Source organism: Vigna umbellata, chromosome 5 (genome assembly GCF_029865625.1).
Source record: "Vigna umbellata cultivar VRB3 chromosome 5, Vumbellata_1.0, whole genome shotgun sequence".
Taxonomy (NCBI): Eukaryota; Viridiplantae; Streptophyta; class Magnoliopsida; order Fabales; family Fabaceae; genus Vigna; species Vigna umbellata.
Genome location: NC_142169.1, coordinates 22,279,985 through 22,293,238, shown reverse-complemented (window position 1 = coordinate 22,293,238; position 13,254 = coordinate 22,279,985). Strand labels below are relative to the sequence as shown.

Genomic DNA, 13,254 nt, shown 5'->3' with positions numbered 1-13,254 from the left:
TAAATAAAAGTTAGCTAATTTATTACTTCTTTAACCAAATAATCAAATTTACTAATATCTTCTTCTCTTTTGAGAAGATGGCCCAACAATTACAGTTATCCATCAATGACAATTAATCCACCCACCGAAAATTTTTGAGTAATTAAGAAATTCAACGTAGGTATCCTTCAAATTGTACATGCTTTGAACTCCATGGTCATGGGGTAGATGTCTTAGGAGCCAAACATGCCACTAGTGAAACCTTTTTGGGGGAACGAAAATATTAAGAACTGAAATGCTGGCAAATTACCCGCATTTACTGAAAATAATCTCAATATCTTCCTAAATTAAATTAATCCTTACTTACAAGTTACAGCAAAACTTAGAATGAAAGATAATACATATAGCAGAAATGGGGAAGGAGTAAAGGTAGGAGATCTAATACACAGAAAAAGAGAGGTGGGTAGAAAGATTCAATTGACATTATGTTGCAGGCTTGACCTTTGGGACATCATCAAGAATGAAAGGACCAAGCTTACCTGTCCTGAATAGAGCAAGTAACTTCTTGGATACCATTAACCGTGCTTCTGAAGCCTTGTGAGGTATCTTCATTGCCTTTTGGAGTGCACTAAATTGCAGGTCAATAAGGCACTCCAGGTCATTCTCGTCTTCCACATTCCCATTGAATTCTGTTAGAGTTGAATAGAGCGCATGCTGAACTCCCATTACAAGATCCTATTGTAGAATGAGAATAAATTAATTTCAAGAAACAAAAAAAAATATGGGAAACGTGGGTAATTTCCATCATCACAGATTGCAACATCAAATGCAAGAAACGTAGTTCAGAAACACCTTGGTAACTTCAGATGCAAGACAAAGTAGAACTAAATATAGGAGACAGTAAGTCCTTCCCAAAAAAAGTGTGCTTGCAGACAAATTCATGTATCGTCTAGGTTTTAACAAAACATCGTCAAAAAATCCAAGGCAAAAAGATTTGTAATATAATGGGATTAAAACAACTGGGAAGTGTAATATAATTGGGACTTCGTCAGCCAAGGTGTGAAAATTTCCAGCATTGGTAGTTAAAAGCGTGATATTCCATTACACAGAAGAAAATCTACAGAAAACTGCTGCTTGTTACCTCAACATACACCAAATCAGATCTATTTGGCGGATTTCTTCTCTTTGGCTTAAGATTTTTCAGACTATATTCATGATTCACCTCCGCTTCGTATTCAATCCCATCCAGTCTCCTATTATTTAGGTGCTTCCAGTGAAATGGAGTCCCCCGAGTATCCAAAACTGCCAATAAGTACTGCGCAATACGCTCCTCACCCACTATTGAATCTTTGACTGACCCTGTCAATTCATCAACCATGTTTGCATGACATAATATATCAGGACACGTGCTACAAAGGATACATATTCAGAAACCCAACCGCTGTAGATGCACTACCTAGTCCCATTTTTTCCCATACTAAGTGGAACTCGTAAGAAAATGAGATATTCAATTGTCAAAACTGGTCTGGGAAAATAACTAAAGAATGTGTAAGATGTAGGGCAAAAAATAAGAACTTCTATCTACAATGACGGCTTGAAAACAAAGATAGTTAGCTTAAAAATGACAAAAATATGCCACATTGAAAAGATACTTAATTCAGTTACCCATGAACATTAGTACGGAAAAGGAAACAATCACGAAAGTCTTTAAATTACTCGTAGCGATTTCAAACTACATAATTTTGTTTTTTCTAACAAAGTTTTCCACCCACTGAAAAATGCCACCTCCACATTTTCATTGCCCTTGGGTGCCCCATAATGCCTATTCACAGACTAAAACCAGCCCTTTTGCTTATGCTATCACGATAAAATTGATTAGATCCTCAAAAGTTATTAGAGTATAAAATAAATGTTCATTATTCCATATTTAGAGTATATAAACCACCAGCTGTGAAATAAGACAAAAATCACCTTCTATTACTTTGTCCACTAAAGAAAACAGAAAATACATAACAAGGAAATTGATTGTTTGATGCAAAGGTAGTTTAAACACAATCAATAAAAAAAATGGGACTACAACAAAAGTTGAGCAATCAACTGACTTTTATATCCCGCCTAAAGTATCTACTTGAAAACATCAACCACAACTTCAAAATCAATTCCACATAAATGGGAATAGATCATCACTGTAAAAAGTAATGGAATCAAATTAATCAAATTTAACGCCAAATTCAAATTAAAACCTAGCAAGGTTATCTTACGTTCATTAATGTGAGACCTAATCACAAGAATAGTAAGAATCCTCCTTGTAACCCATAGTGAATCAGGAGAAGCATACCAATCCTTCACAGAGCACGTTCTCAAACTAACGCAAATGATTGGCCTAATGGAACACTGACAGCTTTCCAATTTCAAGAATTGCTAATAACTAAGGAATGAGATAATAAGAGATAGGATTCTCGACCATTGAAGGGACAAGAAGATTCAAAATTACAGGCCCGTAATAAAGTTAAAGGATTCTACTGAAAATTAAATTCAACCTAGTAAATAGACAAAACAATTCACTAATTTGTCCTCTCCTACTGTCCCACCAAGGCATCCACTTCAATTGATTAAATGAAATAAAATAATAAACAAGCAATGTGGTTTGCAAGTAAAACATAAGAATATAAGAGACAACGCAGACACTGAATCATATCATATAAAAGAAGACTGTTGTTTATAAATTTAAACACTCTCCTTATTTTACTTTAAAACAATTGGCTAGCCAAGACATCAGTAAGAAGTCTTGTTTGTATTCTATGTATAGAAATAACAGCAGCAATTATAGGTTTGCAATCTAGCTTGTAGACACAATGAAAACTGGCAGGAAGAAAAAAATCAAATTAAATCTTTTATTCATATTCCAGTAAACAAACATAGCTCCCAGAAAAGGCTTTGAATAAATACACAGGAATCAAACATGTTGGGGATAAATAAATGTAATTTCAGAACATAGTTTTAGTCAACATAGTCATGCTCCGATAATAATATGTCAAATATTACCACGATAACAATGTCAAATTTTACGAATGACAGAAATATTTACGATAAATTTTAAAAGACGTAGTACCTGCCAGAGCCAGCTTTAACCCTGTCTCTATGTCCGAGATACTCGGAACCAATACCCCAGGGGAATCCAGGACATATATACTTGGTTTATGTGCTATCTGAAACATCAGGTCAAAGTCATTGTTTAATTATGGAACCACCAACTAAAAATAGAATCAATTGACAGACGGATTATAAAACAAAATGCAGGAAAAAAATAGAATATGCATTGATTTCCTTCTACCTTTTCGTTTGCAAATACTTTCTTCGTTTATATGCCAAATCATAAATAATCAAGCCAACATTAAAAACTTTCAGGAATTAGGAATGGAAGAGAATAATAATCTCTCAAAAATATCTTGACAAAACAAAAAATAAAACCTATTTCTGAAACAGTTAGCAGGTTTCCAATATTTTCAAGGAAGGGTAACTAACCAGTATGTAGTACAATACACAACTATATATGCAGTACATAAGGGTATACTTTGTAGGTACGATATTTTGATCGTATGGCTCACTAATATAAATTTCTTTTCCTCAAACAAAAAGGTCTAAATCATATATACTCATGAAATTCTTACATTTATTTACACTTGTATTTTTTAAAGAATTTCCTACTAAAATGGCAAGCTTCGTTAAGCTTTCATGTTTTGTGTGTGAGAGAGAAAATAATTAATTGTGTTTTAAAACTGATTCAAATCATTAGTGCATTTAATCTTGGGACTCTTACTACTTCCATCACGAAAAACATGGAAAATGTCACATTTTCTTTCATTTTATCAACCAAAGGTTAAAACAATATTTCATAAAGTTGTTTATCATCCATCCCCTTTTCTCCCCAGCACGTTTTTTTGACTATTCCAAAAGCTTCAGCTAAGGCAATAACGTATTGCTTGCCTTTCATGCTATTTTCTTCCATGATCCCTGTTCACTTATCTAACAGGGAGCATGTTGCCCCTTGCAACAATTAGGAATGTTTACCCTATTGATCTAGATTGCAAAAGTACACAATTAGATAATAGTTGGAACATCAGACGCTATAGGTGAGAACAAAACCAGTACTTCACTCCAAAATATGAATGTGTACTAAAATACCAACCAGTACAACAAGAACCCATGATTCAAATGACTTAAGATTAAAAACAGAGAAATATATTTTGGAGGGCTTGAGAGATCCCTCTCCTAATCTTCTATTTATAATGAAAAACTGATACACGAGTACATGAAAAATTAAGAGACTATACTAGACACTACAGTGCAAAACTAGGTACTGACTATAGGTACAACTAATAAATTATCTACCACACTACATCATACTTAGGCTTAATGATGATACATAGATGTAATAATTCTAACAAAATGAATGAAAACATTTTTATTAGACACATGAATCTAAATTTGATTCATGTAACTCAATGATGCTGTTTCAATTTATTTTGAAGATAATCAGCTGCTTTTCCCAAGGAGCTTCCAAAAAACACAAAAAGTAAAACCCCTAAAATATGCTATTCAAAAACACACACTCAAGGAAGAGCATCGATACATTAAACAGAACAAAGGAAGCCTTGTCTCTAGCATAAACTTATGCCCTAATTCCAATGAATCACAATGGAATAAACAAGAATTGTAGTTCTGCAGCACATAAAATAATGTGTTTGCACGTGGAGGCAACAGAACTAGAAACTAGAGACAAGAAAAACAGTAATCATTTATATCATTTGCAGAAATTAACTTTTAAACCTAAACCACCAACTAGAGAAATACAGAGTACGCATAATATTAATACTTAGTCACTTGAGAAATATAGATCAGCTATCTTTAATTTCATTTAAAGTGGCTGAACCTAGGCAGCCTATATCAAAACAACAACCTTAAGGTCCTCATTACATAAAATTCTCCCTAAGTATTAATATGTAAGGAATAAGAAAAGAAAAAACCAAGGCACAATCTACTTATTTGTCTCAGTTTTTGAGAAAGTTTAATGAGAAAGGCAATATAAAAGTTAATTACATATGTTCATTTTAGCTTACACGAGAAGTTTGTTGTATCTTATTTTCTTATTGAATAAATTTATCTAAGCAGGACATAATTAGTATATTTTTTCACCATTATAACTTGAACATCTGGTTTAATTTTATGTTCATGTTTGTCAACCAGACCTTAAATCCTGCTATGTCTTGAGTAACACCAGGTAACGGACCCACAGCAGCACGCTTCATCTTCTCTTGCGCTATCAAAGAACACCACTTCAATTCCAAAACAAAATAAAATAAAATAAAATAAAAAAAAAATCATTCAAGTCAATGGTTTCGCGAATTCGCGAAACTATTACCTGTAAAGCGAGACTTTGCAATCTGATGAATGGAGTTAATCAAAGCAGACTTGCCAACATTGGGAACACCGACCACCATCACAAGTAGTGTCGGTTCCCGGCAAATGACTTCTTTCAGCTTGAACTCCACCAGCTCTAGAAGCTTCCTCACAGAACTCTGACTGTGAGCGTTTATTGCAATGCAATCCTGCTTGCACGTTTCGAAATAATGCGTCCATTTCTGTAGCAACAACACGCCGCGTGAATAACTTAACAGGTAAACAACAATGACAAGGATACTGATGATGGTGATGATTTTACATGCATGATGTTAGGGTTGGCAAGGTCTTTTTTATTGAGTGCCACGACGCGTCGTTTAGTGGAGAGGTGGGGCTGGAGATCGACGTTGGCAGAGGAGAGAGGAAGTCGAGCATCTCGGACTTCGATGACTAGGTCGGAGAGTTTGAGACGTTGACGGATGGCGCGTCTGGCGGCGGCCATGTGGCCAGGGAACCAGTTGATAGCTCCTCCGCCGACGTTGAACGCCATGTCTCCTAAACTTAAAGGGGTGGGCAAACTGCACTATCTGCACTGTACTATAAACCAAATAGAGTTAACTATAAAATAGTTCAAATAAACTGAACTATATGTTAGTTCAGTTACACTGCAATACAGTTCAGTAAACTATTTATTGTGCAGTTCAAAGTTCAGTAAATATACATGCTTCTGCATTGTGAAAACAGATCAGAATTAAAGCTAAAGCCTAGAGCCTAAAGGATATATAGCAAGATGAAAACAGTTCTCAATTACAGGCAATTACATCATGTAACATGTATCAAGCTATGATATCTTCCCCTGGGAACTTCAAGGCCTCGGCCATACGAAGGCAAGGGTTCAACAACATCCCGATGAGATGGATTCTAAACAAGTAATAACAGCATGTAAAAACCGAAACTCAGATAAAAATACACCCCGTATCAGAACATGAACCATCACTACACGCAAAGGATCAGCAGAAAAAGGCAGGACCAATCAAAAGTCTTCAAAAACTCTTATAAATAGAAAAATGAATTAATCACGTAAAATTTTCTTTTCTTGTATTCTTATGATTATAGAGATTTTACTTTGACAATAATCTTTTCGAATGACATATCAATGACAGAAGAGAAGCAGTAAGAGAGAAAGTAACCTTTTTTAAGATTTCTAATAAAGTAACCTTTTTTAAGATTTCTAATAATCTCAGAGATAGCTGCAACCTCAATTTTGTTGATCAAACTATGACCACTGTTAGACTGTTCTTTACCCTTAGAAATGTTTATAAAAGAATATGAAGCATACATTTTCCCATCAAGATAACTTTTATCATAGCTTACTCCTCTGACAATAATGGATGTGAACCACACAATGAAAAAATAATTAAAACTACGCAGGAGAATCAAGGACAAGATATTAATTAGAGAACTTACATCAGTGCTTCTTTCTTGATCTTCAATCATCCAAATTAATAGGAGACCGGTTAACAACATTGGTTAACAATTACATGTGTTAATTAAAACAAACATATAAATAAACCAGTGAAGAAAAACAAGTATATAACACCTCCATGTTTATAGGAGTTTCTGTTGCATGCACACGACAACTTTCACAAAAGTATTGTCACTGTCATTACAATGGTCTCACAACCCAAGCAATATTAGCATACACTTATAATGTTTAAAGGCAGTCCATTATAAATTATCAAGTAGATCACTGGAAATTAAGCTACATAAAAAGGTTGAATGCAAAGGGAAGACCACCTTTTCAGCATCTAATTGATCAAACAAACAAATAAGAATATCAAATAGAAAGTGATAATTTCTTATTCAGGACCCAGAATTACCGTGGCTCTTCAATAACAGTGGAGGATTTTCTTCTTCAATAACTTGGAAATCAGGATTAGATGGTGGATAATATTGAAATCCACTGTTTTTGATTTATCATCATCAAAAGTCACCTGGAAATTAAGAGAGTTGTTAGATATAATTAAAATTTCCCATATTGATCTTGAGACTTCTTTTTTCTATAAAATATTTCTATAAAGCTTTTCAGTGCTAGGAAGGAAGAATAAATAAGTTAATTGGAAGTATCTAAGGACTATTAAGAACTGTGTGAAGAAGAATACTTTCCAATTTTGGTCAAAAGTGTTGCAGCAGGGAATTTTAAGTATAATTCAGTACAGTTAACTATAATTCAGTACAGTACAATTACTTTTGCCCAGCCCTAGTTGAAATGTTGCACAGTTTGTAATTTATGTTGCAGTCTCCCATATTTGCATGTTGACTAAGGAGGTTTCATAAATTTAGGCCCTGTTCTCGTCAATAATGGCTTCAGCTAATAATAAGAATAAATTGATGGAAGTATTTTTATATCACGTTCAAGTCAAAGAAGGAAAATTCAGGGGAACAAAAAGCTGTTTTAAATTATGTAGTAATTCTAATTATAATAATAATATAGTAAAAAGGAAAGAACCCCTCTTTCGTTCATTCCACTAATTGAACTGCAAACTGAAATTGGTTCGAAGAAAATATAAAAGAAGCATATTATAAATCATTATTAAGACTAGTAAAACATATGAAAACGTGACAACCTCCCATCCTTTATTTTTTGATTGAAGAAAGAACAAAACCAGAACTTTTCATATTATCATTGTTTCATCTCATTACTCCCCTTTGACTTCATTTAATTCTGCAGAGAGCTACACTAATTATAATTTGCTCTATTATATATGAGATAACTCTAAACAAACTCTTCTACCTTCATTATTCAATTCAACTTTCAACAAAACCCAAACCAAATGCACATTCAAATCTTGTGCTTCCACTATTTTCAGTCTAAATATTACTTCATAAATGAAAATCTCTGCAAATATAAGAAAAACAGAGAGAAAAGCATTGAAGTACTAATGTAACTTTATTGTTTTTAAACAAAGTCAATGCAACAGTTAAGTTAAGAAACTTTTATCCTATAAGATTTATTTGAACTTGTTTTATACCAATTTAAAAGCTTGGCAGTCACAATATAATCCCAGAATTTAAGCCCATTTTTTTCCTTCAAAGCCCAATTACTTAGCCTAGCTCACTCCATTGCCTAAAAACCATCAGTAACCCCATACAAATCAATGCCTAAAAACTGTGGAGTCATGACTGCCTCTCTTCTATAAATAAAAAATGTTGTGTATACTGCTCTCCATTGGCCAAAATATGCTGCCAATGCTACTCTCCCTTTACCAAAAAAAACAAAAAATTTTGCTCTCCCTTTGGCTATTTAATATCACTTCTACTCACTCCCATTCCATTCCATCTTTCTCCTCCTTTCTTTATTACCACTGAACTGTAGCATACCACTCTGCTCTTCCTTTACCAATTGATGAAGCAGTTATTAATCACACACAAAATATCTCCAAAATTTAGATAAAACGTGGAATACTACTATGTCTGAAACCCAACTCATCATTCACAAATCCAGATTCGCGAAATATATGAGGAACTATATCTTTTAGTAATATTCTCTAGTTAACTGTAGAAAGGTATGTAATGCATCTCAACCAAATACACCATTCAGAATCTACCATTATTCAAAAAAAGCAAATAAAATCATATTTTTTTAAACAATTAATCCTCCCACAAAATGTAAAAGAAAATTAACTGTTACCACCACTGGATCATCAGATGAATTGCATAGCTTTCCACTTTTATTTATCCGGGAAAACATTCGTACCTTTGGGTTGGAGAATGATATATGCCTTTGATTCTCTTTGGAGCTAAAGAAGGAGTGTTCTTACAACCTTCTAGATAAAGAAGAAGTGTTCTTACACTATTTGACGGTGGTAGAGCCTTCGAAAGTTCGGCGACGGCAGAGTGCGACAAAACCTTCGATAGTTTGGCGACGAGTGCGGCAAAACCTACGACAGCAGCGAGCCTTCGACGGCGGTGAACCTTCGACGGCGGCTTCGATGGCAACAAGACTTCAAAGGCGGCGAGTCGTCAAAAGAAATGAGCCTTTGACACAATGAGAAAGGAATATAACTGGAATAAAAAAACCTAAACCTAAACCACACTTGTAGTTAACTCGTAACTGTAGTACAAATAAAATAAATTGAGTTTATTTAAACTGAAATGTTCCACAGGTTTTAGTAAAACTAGTTTAAATTTTTTAAAGTAAATTGTGTCGAGTCCTCCTAATCCTTTCTTAACAATTCCTTTAAGTATGATATATGCTCTTTCAGTTAAGCGAGAATTTTAGAGATTAGAATCGTGCAGTAATGTTGTACTAAACCCAAAGTTTCATCTGGAAAATGGGAATGAATATGTATTACTTCTTTCTTCATCTTCTTTTTTTCTTCGACATCCCAAATATTACAATATTCTCATTTTATCCTTTAATTGTATTTCTCAAATATTACAATATTCTCATTTTATTCTTTAATTGTATTTTTAGTAAGTGAAGTTAGAGGCAAAATTAAAATTTATCTATATTTTAAATTTTGATATATTATAGTCTTTAAAATTTAAAAATAAATGAATATAATCTTTTTTAATTTAATAACGATATTTTTCTTGGATTTATTAAACGATGTTTCAAACTCACATTTGAACTACATTGGTTAAAATAGTATAAACGACTCAAACATGATCCTAAAACACGTTTTTAATGTTAAAAAGTGTTAATGTAGTTGGATTACAAAGACTATATTAATTCATTTATAAAGTTCGAGAACCAAAGTGTATAAAAGCTCAAGACATTTGATATAGAGATGAATTCTAATTTTTCATTCAAGTTCAGCGACTAAAAACATATTTAGTCCTTTATTAAAAATATATTAAAAATTCTAAATTTTTTCATCCTTTCCTTTTCAGCATTACAAACTAACATGCACATCCCTTCATCGTTTTTCTCTATTATTACACTCCATGTGCCAACGTCAATTTTAAAGAAAAAAAAGTAAAAGAATAAAAGCAAGGATGACTCTTCCATTATAGTCATCATATTTCTTATCCTTTCCCATTACACACCATTTTTCATAATCCTCACCTTTAACCACCTAACCATATCAAGAGAAGAGGTACAAGAAGAATATGAATGGTAATTGTTTGATGAGTGGTGAAGGATTGAAGAATAAAGAAAATTTGGAAAAGAACATGAAGAAGAAGTTGTTTGGGGTATTTAAAACAAAATGTGAAAAAGTGTTCCAAAACCATATTCGAAAATACCTCTCGAACACTCATTTTGAATATTCTATTTTTTTTTCTAAATTTTCATTTTGATAAATATTTCTTCAAATTAAAACAAATTTTATTATTTATATAAATTTTATACTGATATTTTTTTAAAAAATAAACTTTTAACATACATTATTATATATTATTAACATTTTTTTTGTTAGTCACGATTTTAATATAAATATTTACATAACAATTATACAAATAAATTTGGTTCTAATTAAAAAAATACTAAATTTGTAAGAGCCGAAAATAATAAGGCTATTGGACCTTATGTTGAGGTAGTCAGCCCATAAGCTAAGGACCCATGACCTTAGGAAGGGGTTTTCTAAAAATCAGAATTCCTTCATTTTGCCAGCTTTCTTTCTCTCTCTGAACCCTTGCCCTAAAATTCTCTCTGCCTTCTCTCTAGATTTTCTCTTCACTGAACCAATCAAATTTTGATTTGAAGGTGTTTTTGCGTTTGCTGCACCAAGGGCTTTAGTTTGAACCGAACGTTTTTCCATTCCGACCAGTAAGTGTTTTTTTTTCCTTTTCTTTGAACCTAAGCCATGCAACTGGTTTCCTGTTACTGGTAGCTTTTCCTTTACTCTGTCCCTTCCAATTCTAAGAAATGTGTTCTGCACCAATTTTTGGTGGCTTATAGGTGCTGTCAAACTCGCCTCTGTGAGGAGGTACTGCTAGAGCGTTCCTAGGTTCTTAGGAGTGGTACTGTTAAGCTTTCCAGGGGGAGCTTTAATTATATAAATATAGTTTGTTTGAATTTTTATGGTTTGATTGGAGTTTATACTATGGTATGTTAAACTATTTTTGTGAATGAATGAATCTATTGTTGTCTTTCGCATGAGAGGTGTAACTGTAGTAATTTTTGGTGCATATATATATATATATATATATATATATATATATATATATATATATATATATATATTAGTGGTGATATGAGATTCTGAAAATACTAAATTCTGATGTATCGTGATTTCGAATGTTAAGGTCATATTTGGGGAAGATGACAGTATGTATATTTGGACTTGTTTTGATTTGGATTGGGTGTTGATATGGATATGTGGTGCTCTTAAGTATTATGGTATGTTTTGGAATGGTTTAAAATTGACTTCCTGTATTTGGTGATATAAATTTAATGGGCGAGTATTGGTTTTGGATATACTGAGGTACATTTTGTGTTACTGGGAATTCCAGTTATGTTGTCGATTTGGTGAAGGGGACTTGGGCTATGTAGTATTTAAGTCTGTGAGTGGAAGTGAGGTACTGGTTTAAGGGAAGGGAGGTCTAGAAAACAGTACAGTAATCATAATACCTTAAGAAAGCCAAACTTAGAGTGTTAGTATACCTTCTCTGGTAGGATAGAGGGAACCTAAAAACCAGAGCTGGCACGTCACTGATGATAAAGCAGCCCTGGCCTGGTCCAGTACGTTGTGACTAGTCATACGTGTTGGTGATGAAGGTGAGTCCGCTACGGTGGACCTCTGTTCCCACTCCGTTGACCAATTGGGGTATGAGAAGGTCGGAGAGAGTAGAACTCTTAGGCAAAGGATAAGTAGCTTAATTTGATTTTATTTAGTTTGGGAAGAGGGAACTAGCATAGTGAATTTGTATGTCTGGGGTATTGGGGGTGTTTGGGCTGTTTAGTTAACTTAGATTAGTGAAATGGAACCTGCGTGAGGCATAACTGTTTAGTCAACAATCAACAAATGACTTTTATATACTACCAAAAGTATCTACTTGAAAACATCAACTTCAAAATCAAATCCACATAATTGGGAATAGATCATCACTTTAAAAAGTAATGGAATCAAATTTAACGTCAAATTCAAATTAAAACTAGCTAGGTTATCTTACGTGCCTTAATCTTAATGTGAGACCTAATAACAGGAATACTAAGAATCCTCCTTATAACCCATAGTGAATCGAGAGAAGCATACTCATCCTTGAGAGAGCATGTTCTCAGATTAACGCAAATGAATGCCCTAATGAAATACTGACAGTTTTCCAATTCTAAGAATTGCTAATAACTAAGGAATGCGATAATAAGAGATATGGTCTTGACCATTGAAGGGACAAGAAGATTCAAAATTACGGCCCGTAATAAATTAAAGGATTCTACTAAAAATAAAATTCAAACTAGTAAATAGACAAAACAAATCACTAATTTGTCCTCTGCTACTGTCCCACCAAGGCATCTACTTCAATTGATTAAATGCATTAAAATTACTAATTTGTCCAGCTTTTAGACATAATGAAAACTGGCAGGAAGAAAAAATCAAATTAAATCTTTTATTCATATTGTAGTAAACAAACATAGCTCCTAGGAAAGACTTTGAATAAATCCACAGGAATCAAACATGTTGGGGATAAACGAATGTAATTTCAGAACATAGTTTTAGTCAATATAGTCATGCTTCGATAATAATATGTCAAATTTTACCACGATAACAATGTCAAATTTTACGAATGACAAATATTTTAGATAAATTTTAAAAGACGTAGTACCTACAAGAGCAAGCTTTAACCCTGTCTCTATGTCCGAGATACTCGAAACCAGTACCCCAGGGGAATCCAGGACATATATACTTGGTTTATGTGCTATCTGAAGCA

The 13,254-nt window shown here is 33.3% G+C and overlaps 1 protein-coding gene across 8 annotated transcripts; it reads right to left on the bottom strand.

Moving 5' to 3' along the window:
• On the bottom strand, nucleotides 1-9,453 carry LOC124847592 (short integuments 2, mitochondrial-like). Of its 8 annotated transcripts, none has more exons than XM_088091850.1 (8): nucleotides 7,628-9,453; nucleotides 7,260-7,373; nucleotides 5,702-5,971; nucleotides 5,402-5,621; nucleotides 5,229-5,299; nucleotides 3,092-3,188; nucleotides 1,121-1,338; nucleotides 1-714 (listed from the first exon to the last, which is right to left on the bottom strand). In XM_088091850.1, the coding sequence occupies exons 3-8, from the start codon at nucleotides 5,927-5,929 to the stop codon at nucleotides 463-465; spliced, it is 1,086 nt and encodes a 361-aa protein (XP_087947976.1). In that variant the 5' UTR covers nucleotides 5,930-5,971; nucleotides 7,260-7,373; nucleotides 7,628-9,453; the 3' UTR covers nucleotides 1-462. The 8 variants fall into 8 exon arrangements, with proteins under 8 accessions (XP_087947976.1, XP_087947977.1, XP_087947975.1 ...); XM_088091851.1 differs by having other exon boundaries at nucleotides 9,137-9,453; XM_088091849.1 differs by having other exon boundaries at nucleotides 9,232-9,453.
• Nucleotides 9,454-13,254: the final 3,801 nt, after the last annotated feature.